This window comes from Schistocerca gregaria, chromosome 7, assembly GCF_023897955.1.
Source record: "Schistocerca gregaria isolate iqSchGreg1 chromosome 7, iqSchGreg1.2, whole genome shotgun sequence".
NCBI classification, from domain to species: domain Eukaryota; kingdom Metazoa; phylum Arthropoda; class Insecta; order Orthoptera; family Acrididae; genus Schistocerca; species Schistocerca gregaria.
The window spans coordinates 49,739,642-49,767,338 of NC_064926.1; the positions used below are offsets into that span (position 1 = coordinate 49,739,642).

A 27,697-nucleotide genomic window follows, 5' to 3' on the forward strand; every position below is an offset into this window, starting at 1 on the left:
AGCCATTGTATCCTATCCTGAGGCAAGGTGGCCCAGAACTGTTGCCTCTATTCCTCGATATCCTGGGTTCCATCGCTGTGATGGCGTTGACGCTCGAGCTCGTTCCACAGATGCTCTATTGAAGACGGATCTGAGGCAACTCCTGGTCAAGGGAGTACCTCAAAATCACGCAGACACTTCATAGAGAAACGTGACTCACGTGGGGGAGCATTGTTCTGATGAAAATGGCACCACGATAGTAATTCATAACAAATAAAACAAATTAATGTAGGATGGTTGCGAGGTACACTTGTGCTCCGAAAGTTGCCTCGTTCGCTAATGGCGATGATCAGAAGTCACATCTAGTGGTTCCCCACACAATGACATCTGGAGCAACACAGCTGCACTTCTCCAAAGCTTTGGGGGACTGAGACCTATCACCAGAGGCTCTATTCTGTAGCGTTCATACCGATCGGTACGGCAAGTTACACCTCGGTAGTGACGTCATTTTTGGTTCTTGAGCGAAAGCTGCTGTTCTGTAAGCTTATGAAACCAATTACCGATCGGTACGCAAGCTGATTTTCTCGCAACTGTACTGAGAGGTGGTTAGGTTTCGGTATGGCCACCCATTTGGTTCGGTGTGATTTGTTTCCAGCTAGAATATGTTATTTCAGAAATACTGAGTGGCTTTAGTTTAGGATTTAGTGATTACTTTTTACTGAAGAGTCACCAGGACGCTTCTGGTGGAAAGTGAATTTATGATAGCCAGTTTCCCTTTGGTAGGGTTATGGTTTTTGTTGTTTCTACTCTGGGCGATTATGACAAAACAATTTTCAGTCGTTTTCTCAAGAAATACCTGTTATTTTTACGTAATTAGGAGTTTAAAAATCATTACGTTTCAAGCGATCTACTCTGCTTACGTACAAGGGACAGGCAAAATAATGTGAACACCTGTACTTACATGGGAATGGTTTATTTACAAGGGGCTGGACCCGTTTGCCCATAATACAGCTGCGATTCTTCTTGGAATACTGTCATATAGTTGTACCGTCTACAGTGAAATGTTATGCCACTTTTCGGTCAGAACCTCTTCTAACTGGTGTAGTGGCGAGGGAGGCGGAAAACTGCTCCGGAGTCTGCGCTCCAATACCGCCCACAAGGGTTCCATAACATTCAGGTGCGGGGACTGTGCTGGCCAGGGATGGCGCTGCAGTTCAGTTGCATGCTCCTCATACCACGATTGTATGGTTCTGCCTGTGTGAAAGAGTTCATTATCGTCCTGAAATATGGCATCATTGTTGGGGAACAACGTTTAAATTATGGGGTGTATATCACATGAGTGTTAACTGAAATAACTAATGATACAGCTGACAGTACATATATAATTTTTCTTGTCACAAGTAATTCACCATTTTTCCGAATACTTAACGGTATCCTTGTTTGTGGTTAGATAAGAGTCTGAGAGCAGAACTTAAATGACTAAGAATGAAACTAGCAGCCGTCATCTTTGTACTCTGGCTTGTCACAAGTATTTATCTGTGATTGACTCTTTAATAACAGTACACAGAGATGAAAGATCGTCGCCGTAATGTTCTTAACTATACCTTCAGACATGAAACATTTTGGTTCATTACATGCATGTCATAAACTACGACGAACTTGAATAGCTGCAGTCACTACACACTCTCGAAGAGCCGTTTTTTAAATTTTGCTTTTAAGTTCCAAAACGTTGATGTGCATTATAGGAAAGTAGGCTACTTCTCATTCGAATCCCCAGTAGCGAGTTACAACCACATTATGTGCATCTTCTTATTCTTTGACACTCTCTTAAATAATTTTTCGGGTGTTTTTAGAGATATATTTGAACAATGTGGTACCACATACCTTTCTTATATCATATTCCTAAACAAGATGTCAGTGTGAATGAGAATAAAATGAAACAGTCTGGCATTTATGAAATTTCCAGAACACAGTAAAATTCCCTCCCGTTTTTATGCATGCTTGGAAACATCTAGTCGGCGAAGTTTGAGCAGTACTACATACTTTACACAAATTATCGGTATTGTGAAGAATAACATGCCTGTGTCAGCTGCTAGTCGCTTTGGCTTCGGGTTTGTGGCGCTGTGCAGCCACTTGATTGGTAGGCGCAAGGAGAACTGACAACAGCGCCTCACGTTGCTAGAACCGTGCGTCATCGCTTCCGAAACGCTTACAGAATAACGTGGGGTCTCTTATTCGAAAACAAGGCCGCTCAGTGCGCTCACCTACCGATCCGATCGGCAGAGCTGGCTGAAAGTACAGAATAGGGCCTCATGTCGACGCCATGCTCGCCGACGATGGTCATCCTCGGTAGTGCAGAACCATGACTCACCGCTCAACACACTGCAACGCCATTCATTACCAGTGTATGCTTCCCAGTCAAGGCGTACTGCAAATGCAGCCGTTTGTGATGTCCCGTTACCGGCAACCTACTCACGGTATGATAATTTTCTAGTGTGGCTGTATTAAAGTCCGACTGACTGTAAAGCAAGACACAGAATGTTTCAGGTTCTCCCTTACTTGTTCTCTGATGGCATATGAACGTGTGAAGCGGTAACGACATGCTCGGTGCACAATACTGTGAACCTCCACTGCAGTGGTCAGACGTTGTCGACGAGAACCTTGCCAGCGAGTGTGCCAGTCTTCACGTTCAGTTTCAGGTCAAATCCAAGTCCACTATAAATCTTTGTAATGGTTCAAACGGCTCTGAGTACCATGGGACTTAACTTCTGAGGTCGTCAGTCCCACAGAACTTAGAACTACTTAAACCTAACTAACCTAAGGACACCACGCACCTCCATGCCCGAGACAGGATTCGAACCTGCGACCATAGCGGTAGCGCTGTTCCAGACTGTAGCGCTTTGAACCGCTCGGCCACCCCGGCCGGGAATCTGTGTAATGCTCAATTCGACCAGCTGGCCTAATGGAGATCCACAATGAAGCCCTTTGCAAAGTATGTCATGTGCTGATAATGCAGTCTCACATGAGCATGCAACACCTCTGTGTCCTTCACAGTGATCACTCAAAGCCTTATACCTCTCACATCCCTTATATCGTACCAGGCTAGTGACAAAACTAAACACGAACAATGTTTATGCACCCCAGTGGTCGTTTCACCTCTCACATAGAATTGCAGCTTTAAACCCTTACACAGCTACCTATGTTTTGTACATGTAGGAAGTTACACTCGTATACTACCATGTCTTCTACAGTGAGGAGCCTATATAGGTTGGATATTTTACTGATAACAATCATAATAACAGCTACTGAGGAAATCTTAGAATCACAAAGAATACAGAAAATCATAAAACAGTATTAATCCACACGTCACATAAAGCTGGAGACAAAAAGTACGTAAATAATTAAAACGGAGTGTCACTTCTGTCAGTGGCGTATAAAATTATGAAAAATTCTCATGACCAGAACTTTATAAACTTAAGACAACCGATCAGGTGGTTTTCGAACGAGAAGATTCTGCAAGTTACAAGTTTTTAACCACGAAACCTAGAGTAGTATCATTTACTGATTTCTATTAAGCATTTGATTGTGTAGCAAGAGAAACAATATATAAGAGTTTAGAGAATTTTATGTCAAAGCAAAATTAGCAAAAATAATTCCGTAAACACTAAAGAAATACTATGTATAAAATGAAATTTATAGGAGAGGTATGTCAGTCATCTGAAACAAAAACTGATGCCAGACAAGGAGGCGGCTTAGTACCATTTCTATCCGTTTTAGAAAATAAAGATGTAAGGATCTGGAATTTAGAGCTGTAATACCAGGAAATGGGACCAATAATTCTTGGCAGGAAATATATAGGGCTTCCAGTGAGTGAACCAAACTTGACACAAGTCGTCCTGAACTTCTTTACATGCTTTCAATTTCCCCCGTAAGTTCTGTTTGGTAAGAGGCCACTCCGTGCTTCGTGAATGTCTCCAGTAGATAATGATATGAAGTGTTAAAATTAATAAGTTGTGGAGAGAGTCGTTATGCATGGAAATGATTGTCTGTGGCGATGCAGGACTGTTTCAAACAACATTTCACTAGACGAATGGGATACGTTGAAAAGGGCGGCGAATGTTCAAGATTATTTTGCAGTTTTATACCTTTTTGAATATTCTACCTTCAGGTACTAATTGTCGAAAGACTGTTATTCACACCCACGGAAGCGCCAAAGAAACTGGTATAGGCATGAGTATTGGAATTCAGAGATATGTAAACAGGCAGAATACGGCATTGCGGTCGGCCACGCCTATGTAAGACAAGTGTCTGGCGCAGTTGTTAGATCGGTTGCTGCTGCTATCAAGATTTAAGTGAGTTTGAACCTGCTGTTATAGTCGGCGCACAAGCGATGGGACATAGCGCCTCCGAGGTAGCGATGATGTGGAAATTCACCTGTACGACCATTTCACGAGCGTGCGTGAATATCAGGAATCAGGAGAAACATCAACATCAAATCTCCAACATCGCTGCGGCCGGAAAAAAAGATGCTGCAAGAACGAGACCAACGACTACTGAAGAGAACCGTTCAACGTGACACAAGTGCAACACTTCCGCAAATTGCTGCAGATTTCAGTGCCAGGCCGTCAACAAGGGACGGCGTGCGAACCATTCAGCGAAAGATCGATATGGGCTTTCAGAGCCGAAGGTGGAGACCACCTCATGAATCCATGGACCCTGCATGTCAGCAGGGGACTGTTCAAGCTGGTGGAGCCTCTGTAATGGTGTGGGGCGTGTGCAGCTGGAGTGATGTGAGAGCCCTCATACGTCTAGATACGAGTCTGGCAAGCGACACGTGCGTAAGCATCCTGTCTGATCACCTGCATCCATTCATATCCATTGTGCATTGGACTTGGGCAATTCTAGCAGAAAAATGCGACACACTACACGTCCAGAGTTGCTACAGAGTGGCTCCAGAGACACGCTTCTGAGTTTACACCTCTCGCTGGCTACCAAACTCCACTGACATGAACATTGTTGAGCATATCTGGGATGCCTTGCAGCGTGCTGTTCACAGGAGATCTCCACCCCCTCCTACTCCTATGGTTTACGGACAGCCCTGCAGGATTCATGGTGTCAGTTCACTCCAGCACAACTTCAGACATTAGTCGAGTCCATGTCACGTCATGTTGCGTCACTTCTGTGTGCTCGCGGGCCCCAGCACGATATTAGGCAGGTGTACCAGTTACTTTGGCTCTTCAGTGTAAATGAATGCATGACGCAGATGTATATAAATGTGATCTTAGAAATCAGAACAGATAGGTAATGTAGATTCTATGACCAGTCAGTTACATGTTTACACTGTATGACAGTTATATGGCCCGCATCTCGTGGTCGTGCGGTAGCGTTCTCGCTTCCCACGCCCGGGTTCCCGGGTTCGATTCCCGGCGGGGTCAGGGATTTTCTCTGCCTCGTGATGGCTGGGTGTTGTGTGATGTCCTTAGGTTAGTTAGGTTTAAGTAGTTATAAGTTCTAGAGGACTGATGACCATAGATGTTAAGTCCCATAGTGCTCAGAGCCATTTGAACCACTTTTGACAGTTATATCGAATATGATCAAGGATTGTCACTACCTAAGATCTGACAGTAGTAAGATACATGACAACCTATATACAAAAGATACAACGGATTTCATATCCTGTTGTATTGACTGACACTCTCCTCACTGTTATAGTTGTGCGTAGATGTAAGTAGATCTATATTTTTGATACTATGTGTACATTTGTCATTTTGCAGAGATCGCTGTAGCCTACATACAGTGTATCACATGCCACTGATGATGGGTTATGAACCTAAAAACCGGTTGTGGCATATAAACATTTCCATTGGAGCTCATGTCCTTTAATAAATATCTTAAAGCAGCGGAGCACCAAGCATTCAAGATTTTCACAACGAAAGCAGCTTTAAGTGTGCCGCAAGGAGAAGTAATAGGATAGTTAATGTTGAAACTTCCTGGTAGACTGAAACTGTGTGCCGGAGAGAGACTCGAACTCGGTAACTTCACCTTTCACACTCAAGTGCTCTAACGAATGAGCTACCCAACCACGACTTACGACGCGTCCTCACAGCTTTGCTCCTGCCGTTACCTCATCTCTTACCTTCCAAACTTCACAGAAGCTGTCCTGAAAATTTCGCAAGACTAGTACTTCTGGAAGGAAGGCTGTTACGAAGACACGGGTTAGTCACAGACTGGGGGATGGCGAATGTAAAGCTGCGAGGACAGGCCGTGAGTCTCAGTCGGCAGAGGTCTCGAGTCTCGGTTCGTCACACAGTTTTGATCTGCCAGAAAGTTTCATACCAGAGCGCACTCCGCTGCGGAGTGAAATTTTCCTTCTGGGGATCCTTAACGTTCTCGGTATACCTAAACGATTTTTCTGATCGGTGCGTCACTTCGACGTTGTTTTCTGATGATGCTGTTCACCACCAGGAGGTATCGTAAATGAATACACAAGGACTTGCAGAAAATTTAATGAACGGCTGTTGTTCTCGAATACGGTTAAAATCCAAGGTAATACCTATAACAGAGAGAAAGAATCCGATTTCATGTTCATCATTGATGAACTTAGGGGACGGCCGGTGTGGCCGAGCGGTTCTAGGCGCTACAGTCTGGAACCGCGTGACCGCTGCGGTCGCAGGTTCTAATCCTGCCTCGGGTATGGATGTGTGTGATGTCCTTAGGTTAGTTAGGTTTAGGTAGTTCTAAGTTCTAGGGGACTGATGACCTCAGAAGTCCCATAGTGGTCAGAGCCATTTGAACCATTTTGAACTTAGGGACACGTTCTGTAGTATGAAGACATTGGTGGTCGTTAAGAATGGAGCACCACAAAGGGGCCTCGCAACAAATCCCAAAGACGCTGATTGGCCCCTGCCCGACACCTCCTGACAGGGTGTTCAACCTGGGTCCAATAAACGGCAATCAGACGTGGTAACCACTTACCTACGAAGAACCATCGCAGGAAGACTCTGGGGGAAGAGTCGATACGTGTCGTAACACGGATATACGCTATGTTCCTGAATGGAGAGGAGATGGAATAGTTGAGCGCACAGTGATTCACGTGATGGAAACGGGAGGCTGGCGGGCGGTGTTCTCCAGAGATCTGGAAGCCCTGCGCGGCGCTTGGCGTAGCGTCTGCGGCTGTGGCCCCCGAGGCTGCGCCATGAAATATTGACGGCGGGCACTCGCTCCGAAAGGAACGGAGTGGTTGCCCGCGGCTGCCTGCCTTCTGCTCCACTCCTAGAAGCGACGAGAACAGCTGCTCTAAGAGTCACCAGGGAAGCAAGCATACACGTAACGAGTCAACGTTGTCGCGTATTTTTCGCACGATTGTAGTTCGTATTTACAGTGATGGGCCAAGACAATAAGACCACTAGTTTAAAAGCGACCTGGTTCGTGTCTGGAAAGCAATACAGTGGCGATTCTGCGTCGCACGGGTCTGAACAAGTCCTCGGTAGGTTTCCGGAGGCAAGTAGCATCAGAAGTCTAAGCAGGCATCACGGAATTACAGGTCGGTGGTTGGTGGGCGCGGAACTTGCACCCGACAAAGACCCAGATGTGTTCCGTCGCCTTCAGATCCTGCTAACTTCACAGTGAGTTACTACACTACTGGCCGTTAAAATTGCTACACCAACAAGAAATGCAGATGATAAACGGGTTTTCATTTGACAAAAATATTATACGAGAACTGACATGTGATTACATTTTCACGCAATTTGGGTGCATAGATTCTGAGAAATCAGTACCCAAAACAACCAGCTCTGGCCGTAATAACGACCTTGATACGCCTGGGCATTGCGTCAAACAGAGTTTGCATGGCGTGTACAGGTACAGCTGCCCATGCAGCCTCAACACGATACCACAGTTCATCACGAGTAGTGACTGTCGTATTGAGACGAGCCAGTTGCTCGGCCACCATTGACCAGACGTTTTCAGTTCGTGAGAGATCTGGAGAATGTGCTGGCCAGGGCAGCAGTCGAACATTTTCTGGATCTATAAAGGCCCGTACAGGACCTGCATTATACTGCTGAAATGTAGAATATCGCCGGGATCGAATGAAGGGTAGAGCCACGGGTCGTGACACATCTGAAATGTAACGTCCACTGTTCAAAGTGCCGTCAATGCGAACAAGAGGTGACCGAGACGTGCAACCAATGGCACCTCACACTATCACGCCTGGTGATACGCTAGTATGGCGATGACGGATACACGGTTCCAATGTGCGTTCACGGCGATGTCGCCAAACGTGGATGCGACCATCATGATGCTGTAAACAGAACCTGGATTCAACCGAAAGAATGACGTTTTGCATCGTGCACCCAGGTTCGTCGTTGAGTACACCATCATAGGCGCTCCTGTCTGTGATACAATGTCAAGGTTAACCGCAGCCGCGGACTCCGAGCTGATAGTCCATGCTGCTGCAAACGTCGTCGAACTGTTCGTGCAGATGGTTGTTGTCTTGCAAACATCCCCATCTGTTGACTCAGGGATCGAGACGTGACTGCACGATCCGTTACAGCCATGCGGATAAGATGCCTGTCATCTCGACTGCTAGTGATGGTGGTGACTAGTGTTTAACGTCCCGTCGACAACGAGGTCATTAGAGACAGAGCGCAAGCTCGGGTTAGGGAAGGATTGGGAAGGAAATCGGCCGTGCCCTTTCAAAGGAACCATCCCGGCATTTGCCTGAAACGATTTAGGGAAATCACAAAAAAACCTATATCAGGATGGCCGGAGACGGGATTGAACTGTCGTCCTCCCGAATGCGAGTCTAGTGTGCTAACCACTGCGCCACCTCGCTCGGTCCGACTGCTAGTGATACGAGGCCGTTGGGATCCAGCACGGCGTTCCGTGTTACCCTCCTGAACTCACGGATTCCACATTGTGCTAACAGTCATTGGACATCGACCAACGCTAGCAGCAATGTCGCGATGCGATAAACCGCAATCGCGATAGGCTACAATCCGACCTTTATCAGACTCGGAAATTTCCCCTTGCGGCTCCGGGGGTTAGAATAGGCCTGAGGTATTCCTGCCTGTCGTAAGAGGCGACTAATAGGAGTCCCTCCCCCTCAAGGGGGTAGTTAGCGCCTGCGTCCGGAGACGGACGGTTCTACGACCTATATTTGAGGTCATTTTGGTTTGTTCACTTCTTCTGGTTTCTTCCTTCCTTTGGTTGGTTCCTTTCTTTGTTCTTCTCCGTCTCACTGTCTTACTTACTCTTTCCCTTGCCTTCTTCTCCTTGCCTTCTGTGGTCTCCGCCTCGGCGTTTGAGACAGTCTGTCCTTTCTTTTTCTCTCCCCTTTCTTTTTCCTCTTCTTCCTTCCTCCCTGTGCGTGCCTGAAGGCCGACCCACGCGTTCGCACGCGTAGCCGGTGACGGGGTAACGCGTAATTCCCCTCCCTGGGTAGACAAGTAAGGCACGCACGTACCCACCCCTTGGTAAAGGCCAGGCCCAGGGAGGGGTGATTACCTGAGCTGACACCTTCCGACCATGCCGATTGGTCCCTCCGTCCGTTTCTCTGGAGGTGTGACCTGAGGTGTGAACAATCACCTAAGGCGGGAGTGCCCTCTGAGTGGGTCCCCACAAGGAAGGAGCGCGCCATCGGAGACGCTGGTAATCATAGTGGATTCCTCCGCAATGGATTTCTCTTCTTCATCTCTCTCGACTTCTGCCCACAAACGGAAACTTGATCAGCCAACAGTGACAAAAGTACTACCGCCTGCCCCACAGTTCCTCGTAGTTTCTCGATCTGAGGACGGAAAGGATTTTTCCTCTGTCAACCCTTTCGTTATCGAGAAGGGCGTAGATGCCATAGCCGGATCGGTCAAGTCTTGTACCAGGTTGCGTAACGGTACCTTGTTACTAGAAACTGAGAGCGCCTTTCAGGCACAAAAACTGCTTCGGGCCACACTCCTGTGCACGTTCCCTGTCCGGGTGGAGGCTCACCACACTTTGAATTCGTCTCGTGGAGTGGTCTATACTAGATCACTCGACGGATTGACTGACGAGGAGATTCAGTCTTTCCTCGCTGAGCAGGGCGTGACGGCTGTCCATAGGGTCATGAAAAAGGTCAACAATGACCTCGTACCGACCTGGACACTTTTCTTGATCTTTGATAGTGTTCAGCTGCCGTCGCGCATCCAGGCGGGCTTCGAGGTTATTTCTGTTCGCCCCTATGTCCCGACACCTACGCGCTGCTACCAGTGTCAGCGTTTAATCACACTCGCCAGTCTTGTTCCAATGCGGCTAAATGTGTCATTTGTGGCAGGGATGCCCATGAGGGTGACTGTCCACCTCCGTCTCCTCGTTGTGTGAACTGTCGCGGTGACCATGCAGCATCCTCCCGCGACTGTCCCATCTACAAGGAAGAACGCTGTATCCAAGAAATTCGTGTCAAAGAGAAAGTGTCCACCTCAGCTGCTCGCAAGCTATTTGCTAGTAGGAAGCCCACGCTGCTCCCAGCGGGGAAATACAGTACTATCCTCGCCTCTCCTCGCACTACCAGGGAGGTGGCGACGCAGACATTCGATCTGACCTTCAGCACTACGGTCGTCCGTTCGGCCAGTGCTAAGGTCGCCCAGTCGACGTCTCCTCTTCCTCCCGTCACCCCTCCGACACAAGCACCTTTATCAGCTTCTGCCAGGACGAAGACCCAGAAGTCAGATGCACGGGCCTTCAAGAAGGAACCGTCTCGTGCAGACCGCCTACGTACCTCGAACTCTCAGCCATCTACCAATACTTCCACAAAACGACCTTTCAATAAGGCTCATAGGAAGCACAGTTCTCCTTCCCCGCCACTGCGCATTTCTTCTCCTGCGCCACCCAGCGGTTGCCACCCCAGGCCGTCATCCGTTTCGCCTGACCGCACCGCTAGTAGCCGAACATCTGGCCGTTCACCAGTGAGGAAGCTCCCCCTCCCGGCCATCTTAACAAGATGGCCGATGAACCTATAGAACAAATGGACGATGACTGTCCGCCTACTGATAGCGGCGGCAGTGCTCGCTCGAAGCCGGGCCCTCAGCGGCCTTCGAGATGACCCCTTCTTGCATCTTCTTCTTCTCACGATGCCACTTATTCACTGGAATATTCGCAGCATTCGCTCCAACCGAGAGGACTTGAAATTGCTGCTCTGCTTGCACCATCCGCTCGTCGTAGCCCTCCAGGAAACGAAGCTACGCCCATGCGATCACATTGCCTTGGCGCACTACACCTCTGTGCGTTTTGACTTATCCCCTGTGGCAGGTATTCCGGCTCATGGAGGGGTTTTGTTGCTGGTCCGGGATGATATCTACTATGATCCCATCACATTGCACACCGGCCTGCAGGCAGTTGCCGTCCGCATTACTCTCCCCACTTTTACATTTTCCATTTGTACCGTTTACACTCCATCGTCGTCTGTCGTTACCAGGGCAGACATGATGCAAATTATTGCTCAGCTACCTGCACCATTTTTGTTAACTGGAGACTTCAATGCTCACCATCCTCTTTGGGGCTCTCCAGCATCCTGTCCGAGAGGCTCCCTGTTAGCAGACGTTTTCAGCCAGCTCAATCTTGTCTGCCTCAATACTGGCGCCTCTACTTTTCTTTCAGACACCTCTCACACCTATTGCCATTTAGACCTCTCTGTATGTACTACCCAACTTGCACGCCAGTTTGAGTGATATGCACTTTCTGATACATATTCGAGCGACCACTTCCCGTGTCTTATCTATCTCCTGCATCATACCCCCTCTCCGTGCTCAACTAGTTGGAACATCTCAAAAGCAGACTGGGGGCTTTTCTCTTCGAGGGCGACCTTTCAGGATCAAACCTTCGCAAGCTGCGATAGTCAGGCCGCACACCTCACGGAAGTCATTCTCACTGCTGCTGAATATTCCATCCCTCACACTACTTCTTCTCCACGTCACGTACCGGTCCCCTGGTGGACCGCAGCATGTAGAGACGCTTTACGTGCTCGTCGACGTGCTTTACGCACCTTTAAACGCCACCCTACAGTGGCGAATTGTATCAATTATAAACGATTACGTGCGCAGTGTCGTCGTATTATTGAAGAGAGCAAGAAAGCCAGCTGGGCTGATTTCACAAGCACCGTCAACAGTTTTACTCCTTCTTCTGTTGTCTGGGGTAGCGTGCGCCGGCTATCTGGCACTAAGGTCCAATCGCCAGTTTCTGGCTTGATGGTCGCGAATGACGTCCTTGTGGCCCCTGAGGATGTCTCCAATGCCTTCGGCCGCTTTTTCGCAGAGGTTTCGAGCTCCACTCATTACCCCCCTGTCTTCCTCCCCCGAAAACAGGCAGAGGAGGCTCGGCCACCTAACTTCGAGTTCTCGAATCGTGAAAGTTACAATGCCCCATTCACCATGCGGGAACTCGGAAATGCACTTGCCCGGTCACGGTCCTCCGCTCCAGGGCCTGATTCTATTCATATTCCGATGCTGAAGAACCTTTCTCCTGCGGGTAAAGGTTTCCTTCTTCGTACTTAGAATCGCATCTGGATTGAGGGACATGTTCCCGCATGCTGGAGCGAGTCTATTGTTGTACCGATTCCTAAGCCGGGGAAGGACAAGCACTTGCCTTCCAGTTATCGACCCATCTCGCTTACCAGCTGTGTCTGTAAGGTGATGGAGCGAATGGTTAACTCTCGTTTGGTTTGCCTACTTACCAATGTACAATGTGGATTTCGTAGGCGCCGCTCTGCTGTTGACCATCTGGTTACCTTGTCGACCTTCATTATGAATAACTTCTTGCGGAAGCGCCCGACCGCAGCTATGTTCTTTGATTTGGAGAAGGCTTACGACACCTGTTGGACGGCGGGCATTCTCCGCACCATGCATACATGGGGCCTCCGCGGTCGCTTCCCTCTTTTATTCGTTCCTTTTTAATGGATCGACAGTTCAGGATACGTGTGGGTTCTGACATGTCAGACACCTTTCGCCAGGAGAATGGGGTGCCACAGGGCTCAGTTTTGAGCGTCGCTCTCTTCGCCATAGCGATCAATCCTATAATGGATTGCCTCCCAGCTGATATATCAGGCTCCCTTTTCGAGGACGATTTTACCATCTATTGCAGCGCTGTCTTCAGCGTTCTCTTGACCGTCTTTATTCCTGGAGTGTCGCCAATGGCTTCCGTTTTTCGCCGAGAAGACGGCCTGTATTAACTTCTGGGCTACAAAGTGTTTCTCCCACAGTCCTTACGATTCGGTCCCGTTGCTCTCCCATTCGTCGAGACAACAAAATTTTTAGGTCTTACATTTGACAGGAAACTTAGCTGGTCTCCACATGTCATATTTGGCTGCCCGTTGTACCCGTTCTCTAAATGCCCTCCGTGTTCTCAGTGGTATGTCGTGGGGAGCGGATCGAACCGTCCTACTTCGCCCATATCGGTCGATCGTCCGCTCCAAGCTGGATTATGGGAGCATCGTAGACCCCTCTGCACGGCCGTCCATCTTACGCCGCCTCAACTCCATACAACATCGGGGTTTACGTCTTGCGATCGGAGCGTTTTATACTAGTCCCGTCGAGAGTCTTAATTCTGAAGCCGGTGAATTGCCACTCACCTACCGGCGCGATATACTGCTTTGTCGTTATGCCTGTCGGCTACTGTCAATGCCCGACCACCCATCGTATCATTCCTTTTTTGACGACTCTCTCGACCGTCAGTACGGGTTGTATGTCTCTGCCCTGCTACCCCCTGGAGTTCGCTTTCATCGCCTCCTTCAACACCTCGATTTTTCACTCCCTGCAACTTTTAGAGTGGGCGAGAGCCACACTCCACCTTGGCTCCAGGCTCAGGTTCGCGTTCACCTTGACCTCAGCTCGCTCCCAAAGGAGGTTACCCCCTGTTCGGTATACCACTCCCGTTTCGTCGAACTTCGTTCGAAGTTCATTAATATGACCTTCATTTATACAGAAGACCAATGACGGGGTCGGGTGTTCTTTTATTGTCGGGCACAAAGTTTCAAATACCGGCTACATGGCCATTGTTTGGTCTTCGCAGCTGAGCTCTTTGCCCTCTACCAGGCTGTTCTTTACGTCTGCCGCCACCGACATTCTGCTTATGTCATCTGCTCCGATTCTCTGAGCGCCATCCAGAGCCTCAGTGATCCGTATCCGGTTCACCCTTTCGTGCACCGGATCCAACGCTCTCTTCAGCAGCTGGTGGACGACGGGTCTCCAGTTAGCTTTATGTGGGTTCCTGGCCATGTCGGTATCCCAGGGAACGAAGCTGCAGATGCCGCGGCCAAGGCTGCGATCCTCCAGCCTCGGACGGCTTCTTGTTGTGTCCCTTCATCAGATTGTAGCAGGGTCACTTGTCGGAGCATTTTATCGCTGTGGCATGCCGATTGGGCTGCACTTACGGACAACAAGCTTCGGGCCTTGAAACCTCTTCCCGCGGCTTGGACAACGTCCTCACGTCCTTCTCGGCGGGAGGAGGTCGTTTTGGCCCGGCTACGAATTGGACACTGCCGGTTCAGCCATCGCCATCTGCTGACGGCTGCGCCGGCGCCGTTCTGTCCATGTGGGCAATTGCTGACGGTCCGGCACATTTTAACGTCCTGTCCGGATTTTACTACACTGCGTCTTGATCTTGGCCTGCCATGTACTCTGGATGCCATTTTAGCGGATGACCCAGGAGCTGCTGCTCGCGTTCTTCGTTTTATCAACTTGACTCACCTGTCAAAGGACGTTTGATTATGCTGTTTTCTTTCTTTTTTTTTTAATCCTATGCCTGTTAATACGTCTTTTATAGTGTTGTCCCTTTTAGTTGCTGTTTTAACCTTGTGCCTCGCGGTACATTCCTAACTTAGTCAGGGCGCTAATGACCATTGTAATTGTGCGCCCTAAAACCACAACAACAAAAAAGTCGGAAACGTGATGGTACGCATTTGTTCTCCTTACACTAGGTATCACAACAACGTTTCACCAGGCAATGCCGGTGAACTGCTGTTCGTGTGTGAGAAATCGGTTGGAAACTTTCCTCATGTCAGCACGTTGTAGGTGTCGCCACCGGCGCCAACCTGGTGTGAATGCTCTGAAAAGCAAACAATTTGCATATCATAGCATCTTCTTCCTGTCAGTTTAATTTCGCGTCTGTAGCACGTCATCTTCGTGGTGTAGCAATTTTCATGGCCAGTAGTGTATCCTCCTCCTCAAAGCACTGTAGTTCGTTTTTGGCCTTGTAACACGGACAGTTATCCTGCTGAAAGATGCGGTCGCCCTTTGGAGAAGAAATGAAGCATGGGGGCATACAGACGATCAACAATAACAGTTACGCAACCCCCAGCTGTCATGGTGCTTAAGATTTTGCTACAGGTCCCATGTAAGCCCAAGTGAGCATTTCTCACAGCGTAAAAGAGCTTCCAACAGCTTGAGTCCATGACGTGGTGCATGTTTCGAGAAGCATTTCGCCTGGATGGCATGGATCCGGAAGAGACCATCGACTTAAAAAGCGTGATTCGCAGCAAACCTGATTCCTCCAACTTGGCGACACGATTTCAGTGACTCACGTTCCAACCTCGTGAAACCTGTGTGCACTGCAGTTTGATTATGTCGTTAGGTAAATATGAAAAGACGTGGATGTCATCATCAGGGGAACCTCATGTTCAGTAATGTTAGCTGAACACTTGAGCATGCACAAGCATCGTCCTGTCGTCAGGTTTGCCACAGATCGGCATCTGTCCTTCTTAACACAGCGGGCAAAGCCTCCATCTCCGCGTTCTTGACTGAGGCTCGGACATACAGCTGCTTGTCGCCCATCCTCCACAAACCCTAGACTTTTTTCGCATTTATGGGACACACTATATACCTTCCTTACTACGTCACAGGCCTGCAACGCCACGTGGCCGCATTGTCTCATACGTGCATTATCTCAGCCGTCCTGCTTCAGTTTAGGTGCCAAGTTCTGCAACAGAACGATCCTTCGGTGATGACAGGAATCGGTTTCCTACGTAACGCTAATACACAACTGACCATTAAAATTGCTACACCAAGAAGAAATGCAGATGATAAACGGGTATTTATTTGACAAATAAATTATACAAGAACTGACATGTGATTTCATTTTCACGCAATTTCTGTGCATAGATCCTGAGAAAGCAGTACCCAGAACAACCACCTCTGGCCGTAATAACGGCCTTGATACGCCTCGGCATTGACTCAAACAGAGCTTGGATGTTTGACTGCTGCCCTGGCCAGCACACTTTCCAGATCTCTCAAAAATTGAAAACATCTGGTCAATGATGGCCGAGCAACTGGCTCGTCACAGTACGCCAGTCACTACTCTTGATGAACTGTGGTATCGTGTTGAAGCAGTATGGGCAGCTGTCTCCCAGCTGATAGTCCACGCTGCTACAAACGTCGTCGAACTCTTCTTGACATGGTTGTTGTCTTGCAAACGTCCCCATCTGTTGACTCAGGGATCGAGAAGCGGCTGCACGATCCGTTACAGCCGTGCGGATAAGATGCCTATCATCTCGACTGCTAGTGACACAAGGCCGTTGGGATACAGTATTACCCTCCTGAACCCACCGATTCCATATTCTGCCAACAGTAATTGGATCTCGAATGGCGCGAGCAGCAGTGTCGCGATACGATAAACCGCAGTCGCGATAGGCTACAATCCGACCTTTATCAAAGTCGGAAAAGTGATGGTATGCATTTCTCCTCCTTACAAGAGGCATCGCAACGACGTTTCACCAGGCAACGCCGGTCAACTGCTGTTTGTGTATGAGAAATCGATTGGAAACTTTCCTCATGTCAGCACGTTGTAGTTGTCGCCACCGTCGCCAACATTGTGTGAAAGCTCTGAAAAGCTAATCGTTTGCATATCACAGCATCCTCTTCCTGTCGGTTAACTTTCGCGTCTGTAGCACGTCATCTTCGTGGTTTAGCAATTTTAATGGCCAATAGTGTAGTAATAGTGCCATGACGACAGGAGAGAATGGACGCCACTTAAAACAATGTCAACGCAAAATCGCTTTTCCTGTGGAATGCTGAAAAACGCTGCCATGCGTTGACGAGTGTTGTAAGAAAATGAGACAGATGGCCATGTGTAGAGCACCGAACGCTGTCTGGCTGAGCGTGTTGCGACGACAACAAAGCTGTCTTACACCTGTGTGCTGTGATGGTGTGGGTTTGGCATGTTAAGTTGATCTGATGCAAGCTGGTGTTTTTTGTAACAAACATGTTTAATACATTGTGCCCACAAAATCGGTCTTTTTTTGTAAGACAGAAAAAAATGCCCTTTCCAAAGCAATGTGCTTTGTAATGTAGTTTAGTGCTAAAGAGACGGAGAGGGGAAGACTGCTGAAAATCCTAACAAGGAGCTCACATGTTACATCGAACCACACGGAGATCTAGCTTAGTTAGTTAGAGTCTGTCTTCTTTGGAAGATTTACAGATTCCAGGGCACGTACTTGCTATCAGCAACACGACTTTGGACGTAGCAACAGTGACAGAGTTCCGTCCGCATTTTACATTTCCTCTGATGTGGAGAGGAAGTACCCTAACAATCAGTGGAACGAGCTCTGTTGTATTGTTTCCACTACAGAACAAGACTCGTTTCCTTAACTGTTTACGTTGTTGTGTCCTTCGTATGTTACTGGCGATAATATAAAGCTGGGTGGCGTCAGTTTTTATGGCGATGGAGACACAAGTAAAGTGACGGAAATATTTGAAGACATCATGTTTTAATAAATTTTGTACCGTGGTTTGGTACACAGAGGCTTCTACGATTAGCGTATAGGGAATAAGCATTCAGCACGACTATTTTCAGTTCACTTTCTGTATAGTGAGATAGAGCTCGTAACTCTTTTTTCATAGTTGGTTATCCTTGTAGAGTCCGCCCCCGGTAGCTGTGTGGTCAGGGCGACAGAATGTCAATCGTAAGGGACCGGATTCGATTCCCGGCTGGGTCGGAGATTTTCTCCGCTCAGGGACTGAGTGTTGTGTTGTCCTAATCATCATAATTTCATCCCCATCGACGCGCAAGTCGCAGAAGTGACGCCAAATCGAAAGACTTGCACCCGGCGAACGGTCTACCCGACGGCAGGCCCCAGTCACACGACATGTACGTGTAATTATTTATCCTTGTAGACAGACGGCAATATTTAAATATCATTAAATGCCATTACTTGGATCTTCTGTATTAAAAAAGAAAAAAAAATCCTCCATCATCAGTGGCATATTAAGCTACGGCTATGTTCCGATTCTGTTGTATAGTACTAGATTATCCTAATTTTTGTCAGTTTTCGACACGAAAACCCTTCAAAGACGTCTCATTTTTTGTTCTTCGTCTTTCCTTCGCATCTACATTTTTCAACGTTTTACATGGCACAGCCTCCGTTGGTTTTGTACTTTCTTTACCAAATGAAACACTCGGATTTCTCAAAGTTCTTCAGTTTCATGCTGTGCACCGCTTGTGATTATTCCTGGCTACTGTGAAGAAGAATTAACCAGCAGTGGAGTAAAAGTAGTACTTGTATTGTATACGAGTGTTCAGGTTTGTGGCGGCACGCTGGGGGAGTACACGTGTGCGGTATGCGGCATCGATCCACTGGCGGACCGCTGATGGTCTGGCAGGCATGTTTTACGGCTCCCGTGGGAACAGCTTTGTCAGGCAAAGAGCAAGCTGCCCCTAATGACCCGCGGCACCCCCACATCACTACCGATACCAGGCATCGGGGACAGTGCGATAACCGTGCTATGATCGGAGGCTTCATCCATCACTCACTTACTGGTCCCTGTTGGCATAGGTTTCGTTCGATCGAGGCAGCTGATTCCCTCGCCGATTCCTTGAACGCCTGTTCGTAATAATTAGGACGTGTGTCTACGTCCACGTCCGTATTCTACGCACATGGGTAAAACAGTCATCCATTTCCAGTTGCGATCTTATTGTCTAACAACTTCTATGGACAACAAAAATTTGGTTTTCCATTTCGTATAATTTTTGTCTGTATTTAAAAATTTAACATGGTGTCAACGTTACGTTATGCGTATTTCACAATAAGGGCAACAAATTGCCTAGAATTTATTAATCTAGTATTTGAAAACGATTGTACCAATCAATTTCCGACAAAATTTACACATAATTTCAAACCTGTTCTAAACTTTTTCTCGATAAAGACCCACGAAAGTGCAATAAAACTTCAACAAAAAGAAAGTTACTTATTAAATACTAACTCTATTCGCAAAACGTTTTTCTGACATAATTCAAATACATTACTGAATGTACCTGTTAAATTATACTATTGTGGATACACATGGCTTATGAAACAGGACACCATGAACACTGAGATGACTGATGAAATAGTTTTCCTCAAAACTGAGTGCGAATTAATCAGCTGATGCTTAGTGGCTTCATTGCTTTTAAAAGTGAAATGCATGTATTTGCATAGACATAATCTCACGTTCTTGTTCTTTTTCTAAAATGTAGTTGTTCATACCATTCGTAATAAATCCTTTTGAACACTGTACTGAGTTGAGTTCCTTTCGTTTTTAATCTCTTTAATTCTTAAATAATATACAGGGCGATTATAATTGAAGTTAAACTTTCAAACCGCTGTAGAAAGAACACCACTGGTCAGAATGACGTCAGATTGCAACGGAATATTGTCGGAGAAGGGGGAACACGTATGGCAGAAGAAAAAGAAATAGTTACAAAATGTAGGAATAGATGGTGCTGAAAGTATCATAATTTAGTAGTGATCAAAAACAAATGACAAATGACTCATACAACAATGCCTAAGTTTGACGTTAAACAAACTGTGCTACTCACTGTGCTCCGGTGTACAGGTGTGATGCTGTTAGTTACGTAAGCCCATCCACCACGGCAAAGTCGTATCACATCGGATGGGAAAAATCGGTTTTTAATTGTCCTGAGGCCAAAAGCCCCCAAAAAAGTCAGTCAAAATCAAATCGGATTATTAATTTCCGTGTGATTGGCGCAAAACATGTTCAATGTGCTGCTACCGTTTTCCGCAACAAGTTGAAATCGAGAAATAGCATGTTCCACAACTGATCGCAGGGTTTCCGGGATCACGTTCAGAATGTGTTGCGCAATGTGTGCCTTCAATTCAGTTAAGTTTGCAATCGGAACACTGAACACAACATCTTTCAGATAGCCCCACAGCCAGAAGTCACATGGATTAAGATAAGGTGATCGGGACGGCCAGGCTGTAGGGAAAAGGCGGCTGATAATTCTACATTTACGAAATGGTTCATCAGCAGTTGATTAACCGGATTTGCAATGTGGGGTACGCGCCATCTTGCATAAAAATGATCTCATCCACACACCTACGCTGTTGGAGAGCTGGAATGACGTTGCGCAAAAGACACTTATAGCGCTTACCAGTGACGGCACAGGTAACAGGATCGGAAGCACCTGTCTCTTCGAAAAAAATATGGCCCTATGATAAATGGTGCCGTAAACCCGCACCTCACAGTGACCTTTTCAGGATGGAGTGGTACTGGTTGATTTGTGTGGGGCAATTTTGTGTATTGACATATCCTGTCCTATGGAAGTGAGCTTCGTCTGTGCACAAAATCTTCCACGGCCAATTATTGTCCACTTCCATGCGAGTAGGAAATTCTAAAGCAAAGGTCTCTTTTGCTCACAGGTCAACAGAAAGCAACTCGTGCACATGGTTCGTTTTGAATGGATAGCGAAGAAGACGTTTCGTAGGCTTTTACACACTGTGGTCATGGGTATGTCCAATGTTCAGGCAATTCTCCGTGCGCTACACGTTTGCACACCACCGCTCGCCTTTTCCTTCATGGCTTGGCCACTGCTTCCACTAACGACGAATCAGTTCGTCTCCTCCCTTTACCACGCTGCACACCAAATGAACCCATCTTTTCGAATTTCCGAGTCATTTTCTCCAGACTCACGGCAGACATCGGACCAACGCCATTTTTCAAACCCTTCAGTGTGCGGAACTTCTACAGAGCAATGTCTGCACACTCACTATTCTTGTAATACAGCTTTACAAGTAGAGCGAGATCTTGGCATTGAGGCAGTCATGGCGAACGTCGCAGATGCGAAAGGACGAAAAACCGTGCACCCGGCGTGTTTATACCAAATTCAAAATGATTCAAATGGCTCTAAGCACTATGGAACTTAACATCTGAGTTCATCAGTCCTCTAGAGTTAAAACTACTTAAACCTAACTAACCTAAGGACATCATACACATCCGTGCCCGAGGCAGGATTCGAACCTGCGACCGTAGCAGCAGCGCGGTTCCGGACTGAAGTGCCTAGAATCGCTCGGCGATAGCGGCCGGCCTACCAAATTCAATGGGTCGTGAGCATGACAGGTGTTTTCATTTACATATTCTGATACATGCGACGCCATCTGTTGATCGATTTTCACACACTTTTTTTTCCTTATGCCGTACGTTTTGCACCTTCTCCGATAATACTCTGTTGCAATTTGACGTCTTTCCGACCAGTGGTGTTATTTATACAGCGTTTTGAAAGTATAATTATAATCACTCTGTATTCTACAGTAACATTTAATGCAATTAAATAAAAACGCTTAAATGTTGTGTTACAGCGATTTAGTTAAAAATTTGCGGCAAATCGCTGTTTTCGCGTGTTATGTACCAAATAAAGAGAGGATGAGCATAGACTCCGTAAATGTTAAATACAGCCTTGCGCGGTATGACCTCGAATTCTTCTGATTGCTAATTCGTGGTCTTTGTGTGAGACGTATATGGCAGGATTCATGATGTCGCAACACTCGCTCGCATAGTTCTAACAGAGAGCCTCACCGTGACGTACATCTCTGTTGTAACGTCTGCCACAACAGTCGCATGTGTGTGTCCGTGACGTTTTCGCGCTCGCTAAGATAACCCGTCACGAAACGCGCTGCTCTCCTTCATATCTTCCCTACTTCTTCTACCAATCCAGCCTGGGGAACAACAGCCAAATAATCGAACGAGGATTTTGTGACCTAACTTCTTCATGGATGGACTACACTTCTGAAGAGCTTCCAATGAGTCGCAGCTTCCATGACGTATAATAGAAGTCACCAGTCCTTGTGCGTTTCGCCAGATTTATTGAAACACTAACAGGTTTTTCCGAATTGTTGTCTTCTGTTGAGGCGAGAGTACCATGTAAAACGGTATCCATTTATAAACTCCAAATTGATCCAAGCAACTTGTTGTTAGAGAAACATTAACAACAGCCAAATTTACAAGTTAATGTTGTCTTTTTTTCTGAACATTACTTTTCAATTTCTAAATATTATTTCAGGGTTACAAAAATCCTACGACACTACGAGTATTTGTGTAATTTAAACACGTTTTAGAATTTATATTTCAGATGCAGTTTACGTAAATAATATTTCAATTTTATCCCAACTCTCCAGTTTTGACAAATATTGAGACGTATTGTGTTTACGCTGTCATCTAAGCTTTTCACAGAATTTAAATTATCAAAAGGTAATAACTTGTTAAAATATGTAAATTTCGATGTAAAATGTTTCATCATATTATATATCAATTTATATTCCTTATTAGTTTAGTTCACTTTTTGTACTTGGTGTTTGTGTTTGTGTGTGTGTGTGTGTGTGTGAATTTGTAAAGGACCTAACTGTCGCGAAATCTTTGTACTTTTTCACAGCACATGGTCAGTGACGAAGTAAATCCATTATTAGTCATAATGAAATAGCTTCCTATGGTTTTATCAATAGGTATGTAGATGCTCGAAAAAAATGGTTGTAATTACTCTAAATACACTATAAATCACAAAACTTTCTTTCTTTTATCAATACACGAGAATACAAATTGAAAACTGTAAAATTCTTTAAGAATGAATATCAAAGATAATAGTGTGATGTGTGTTTCTTCAAATACGGGTTGTCTCTGACGAGGTTTGAGAGTACACAGGAGCATTACAATATCTGCTACATGGCCAGATCTGTTGTAGTATCCGATACACGGCCTTATACGTATTGCAGTCTCCGATACACATCCTAATTCCTTACAAATATCACAGACCAGTGGGATATGGGAGTGAGTGAAGGACCTGGTGCTTGCAGGTGGACTTGAAGCACATGGACCAAGTATCGGGCAGCAACCTGGTGAGTGTGGGAATCGACCTGAGCGAGTTCTACTTGTCCGTCGAATGGGACATCCTGGCTGTGCCCGCCACGCGCAACGAGGAGTATTACCCCTGCTGCGTGGAGCCCTACTCTGGTAAGGGTGCGGCACTAATTTCCATAGTCTGCTCGCTTCAGATTCAATTAGTGGCAGGCAATCTGTTTAATGTGTAAGTAACGTCTGGGTTCGCTAATGCTTTTTATTCATTTTTGAAGAATGTTAGGTTATATTCGATGTTCATACTTTCTGACAGATTAAACCAGTGTGCCATATTGACAATTTTGCGTCTTGTGGACAAGTGTTGACTGATCCCACCTTCACAGCTTCACTTACACCAGAACCTCACGACCTTCCTTCCAGACTGCCCAGAGGTTTTTCTGCACACCTTATGGGACTATCACTCCAGGAAGATACGACTTTGTAGAGTCGAGGCTTAGCTACAACCTGCGGGATTGTTTCGAAAATGAATTTCCATTCTGCAGTGGAGTTTGAACCGATATGAAACTTTCTGACAGATTAAAACTTTGAGCTGGACAAGGACACGCATCTGGGACCTTTGCAAATGTGCCATATTGGAGTCCTCATTCAGCACAATGTTTTGATCTGCCAGGAAGTTTCGTATGAGGGCACATACCACAGGAGAGTTAAAATTCGTTCTGGAAGCCCAGTGCTATTTCACGAACTATACACTACCAAACTGGCATGGCCATAGTAGCTAAACTGGATTAGCTCTATTGTAGCTAGAAATCAAGGAATTAAGAGTCCAATTTTGCTGAAAATATGCTGAGGGACAGTCACAAATGCAAAACAAACACAGAAGATCTGCATACAGCCAGCTAAAAAAAGTACATCTAGGCAGTTCAGGTCAATTGGCATTAATTAGTTTGTAGCGCAAAACCCAGTTACAGCTGAGTGCAAGCCCAAATCATGTTTGTCATAATCCAGTCGACCAAACACTAACACCTTGACGTCAAATCCAGTGTTACAGCAACTTGGCGCTGTGTTACAGCATTGAATCATAGTTCAAAATCCTTTCTGGTTATCCAGACTTAGAAATTTCGTTGTTTTTTTTTTTCAAGTACTTCCAGGCAAGAGTCAGGCTGGTGTCTTTGAAAGGCCATGACTGATTTACTTCTCTATACTTCCCCAATCTAAGATTGTGATCCATCTCCAGTGATCCACCGTCAGTTGGGCCTTAAACCTTAATCTGCCATTTTGGTACTTAATACATTATAAAGTAATTGAAGAAGCCTGAAACTGTGAAAAGAATGGTCTTGTTTGTAATACTACAACATCCCTGCTGCCAGTCACAATTTTTCTTTATTTATTTTCTGTACGAAGCATTTTTGGAACTCATTCCCATTATTAAAATATATATCTAAATAGTCAGAAAGATACGTTACATTTACACAAAGATATCTTACATTTTTCAGCAGAGCTATAATGTTTCACACCATGCACACAGTTTCTTCTGTGTGCAGTTTGAAACCATTGTTCTAGTATATATAAACTAAGGTGATACTTATTTCTGTGTATCACTGTGTCATTTTCTTTATTTTAGAAAGGTGTCGAAGCATGTGAAACGTCCACTAAGTCAATTTTGCGTTTTTCGTTCCATTCCTTTTATCTGAAAGCATCTCCAATTCTTCCTCCAGATCTGTGTCAATTTGTTAGCTTCCTGTCTTTTTTTAATTAGGGATAGATGTACGTGCGTATTCTGACGGTATACAAATGAAGGCGCTCTTCTAACTAAACACTAGAAAAAAATTACGTTTTACCTACACTCCTGGAAATTGAAATAAGAACACCGTGAATTCATTGTCCCAGGAAGGGGAAACTTTATTGACACATTCCTGGGGTCAGATACATCACATGATCACACTGACAGAACCACAGGCACATAGACACAGGCAACAGAGCATGCACAATGTCGGCACTAGTACAGTGTATATCCACCTTTCGCAGCAATGCAGGTTGCTATTCTCCCATGGAGACGATCGTAGAGATGCTGGATGTAGTCCTGTGGAACGGCTTGCCATGCCAAGTATGGTGGGTCTGACACACCGGTGTCAATGTGTTCTTTTTTCCATTTCCAGGAGTGTAGATATTATTTTATTATTATGTGAATTACTGGTCCCTGCTTCCGAAGTTATCAAGGAAATTAACCACTCTACCAAATCATTTGGGTTATTTCAGTAGACATAGTTGATGTCCTTCTGGTGATTTGTTGAGACACTCTTAAATCATGAACACCACTTTTCTCACCAGAAAAAGAAATGTCAGGTACGGCCTTTCCACCATACATTCCCAGAGTGACGGACAGAATCGCCTATAATTTCGCAAACACGGCGTAGAGACGATTTTCAAACCTGCAAGGAAGATCAAAGAGTGTCTTAGATCGACGAAGGAGAAAAGAGACCCACTTGCAATGTCGGGAATATACCGTATACCATGCACATTCGGAAAAATTTGTCAGAATGACTGGGCGATCAATTAACACCAGGATCAAAGAGCATAAGCGACATTGTAGGTTGGGGCAGGTGGAGAAATCTGCCTGAGCGAGACCGACCAGTTAATAGAATTCTGTCTGTAGAGAAGCACTATCACACGCGCTTGTTCAGAGAAGCTGTAGAAATACAAAAACACGCGAACAGTTTGAACAAGAAAGAGGAAAGCCTTAAGGTAAACAGGTCCTGGCTTCCCGTACTGCAGCGAACGACCGTTGCACGTAGCAAGAGGAGAACCGCACCGGAAATGACCGCGGAGAAGCCCTCTGACGTTGGCGCGCCAGGCACATATAGTCTGCAGCCGCGAGCTCGTCTCCGGTTCACCACCGGCAATGGAGGGTGAAGCTTTGACAATGCCAGCCACTCGTGCCGGCGAAACGTCAGAAAAATCATTAGATGAACTTCGGCCGAAGAACCCGAGACAGAAGCCAATAAACAGTTTGTGAACAAGTGGCCACGAAAGCATTAACAATTTTGTATTATAATAATCATCATCTTCTTCTTAGTCTTCTTTCATAATATGCCCACGTTGCGCTTATGGAAATACAATGTAATTTTTGCTCTAACATCTGCTTCTGCTTTCTTTGTCTGCCATCTTATAGCTGTTATTTATCTTCCAGTACAGCTGACCCAATCTCTGTAGCAATTCAGGAACCGGCATTTAAATGCTTTATCTAGTACACAGTCAGTTTAAACTTCTCTTGTTTGCCGCAACAACAATTGCTTCTTGTGTCTACTTCATCGAGATGTCAATAAAACCTGGCGAGATTTTATACATTCAATCTGAGCAAAGCTGCAGTAATGCCTCAATTGGGAATAATATATCTCTGTCAACTTCAAATGAACTGTATTTAATGTTCTTTAGAAGTTGATTCGTTGTTTTTGTTGTGAATGATAGCAATATGTCTGAAAATTAATTGACATCAATTCTTTCTCATAAAATTGCGATTTTCTAACAAATTAACCATAAGAGTTATGTATAGCTATAAACGTTATTACCAGCAGAATCTGTGTTCAGTTTCAACAGAATCATTGCAGTGCCTTAAAGTTCGTTCCATATTTATTAGCTATATTGCACAGTGAAGAACCAGCTATTACTTCTCCTGCAGTTTCACTATATGTTTCTTTTGGTGTTGTGGCTTCGTTTGTCTTCTTTTTGTAACTTCTCATTCTGCTTTCACAAGGAATGAAGGACATTTTTCAGTGTTGCAGAACCAATTTTTTCTGAATTTAGATAAATTTAAAGCACGGTACAGAGATTGGTGTATGCTTGTCTACTAATCTGTAGTTTGTTTCGATATTGCTACAAATATTATTTTAATAAGTTATTCAACTATTTAGATATTGGAGTATTTCATTGGAAGGTCAAATGTGCTAGCAAAGTGTGCTAGGACAATCAAACTTTGTACATCAAGTGCAGTTTAACTTACATTTTTTGTCATTCATGATCTGCAAGTAATGTATGTATTTTTGAAGAAAATCTTGTAGAGTAATTGAATTATAAATGGGGCACATGGGTTTTTTACTTGAAATGTGGCACATGTTGAGAAACAACAAACTTTTATTTTGGTGAAGGTTTGAATATATTTATACTTGCATATTTATACATACAGGCAACATGTGGTTTGTTCTTAAAAATATTAAATAGTTTTATTTTGGTGTCAAAGATGTTTTTTCTAAGATACTGACTTTTCAGTTATCTTATTGGTTTGTCTTTGGCCATAGTTCCTTTCTACCTTGTTCCATGAGCACAACCACCATCACTGACATCTATGGTCCTGTTGTGTGTAAATGTAATTGAAGTTCTGTTTGTGTATAATGAAGTTTAAGTGATACTATGAAGTAAAATCTCGTTGGAACACCTTCTTTCTTCCTTTCTGAAATCGTGTTTCGCCAGTTCATTGTCTTTTGAATATGTTCCAAGTTTGTTTTTGTACACTACCTTTTTAGGTTATATTTTGGGGTTATTTGGTACATCATTAGAGGAGATACAACCTGCAAACGTTTCTGATATGAGTGGCACCATATTTCCGATTAGTAAATATTTCCAGATCTCTAAAAAGTTTATTTTTTGCT

General features: G+C 45.4%; 1 protein-coding gene across 4 annotated transcripts in view; it reads left to right on the forward strand.

The window, feature by feature from the left end:
• Positions 1-27,697, forward strand: part of LOC126281676 (acetylcholine receptor subunit beta-like 2) — a 287,589-nt gene that overhangs the window by 66,530 nt on the left and 193,362 nt on the right. For all 4 annotated transcript variants that reach the window (XM_049980839.1, XM_049980841.1, XM_049980837.1 and 1 more), the window contains exon 6: positions 23,054-23,210. In XM_049980839.1, the coding sequence (XP_049836796.1) occupies positions 23,054-23,210 (157 nt within the window). The remainder of the gene's footprint in view (positions 1-23,053; positions 23,211-27,697) is intronic.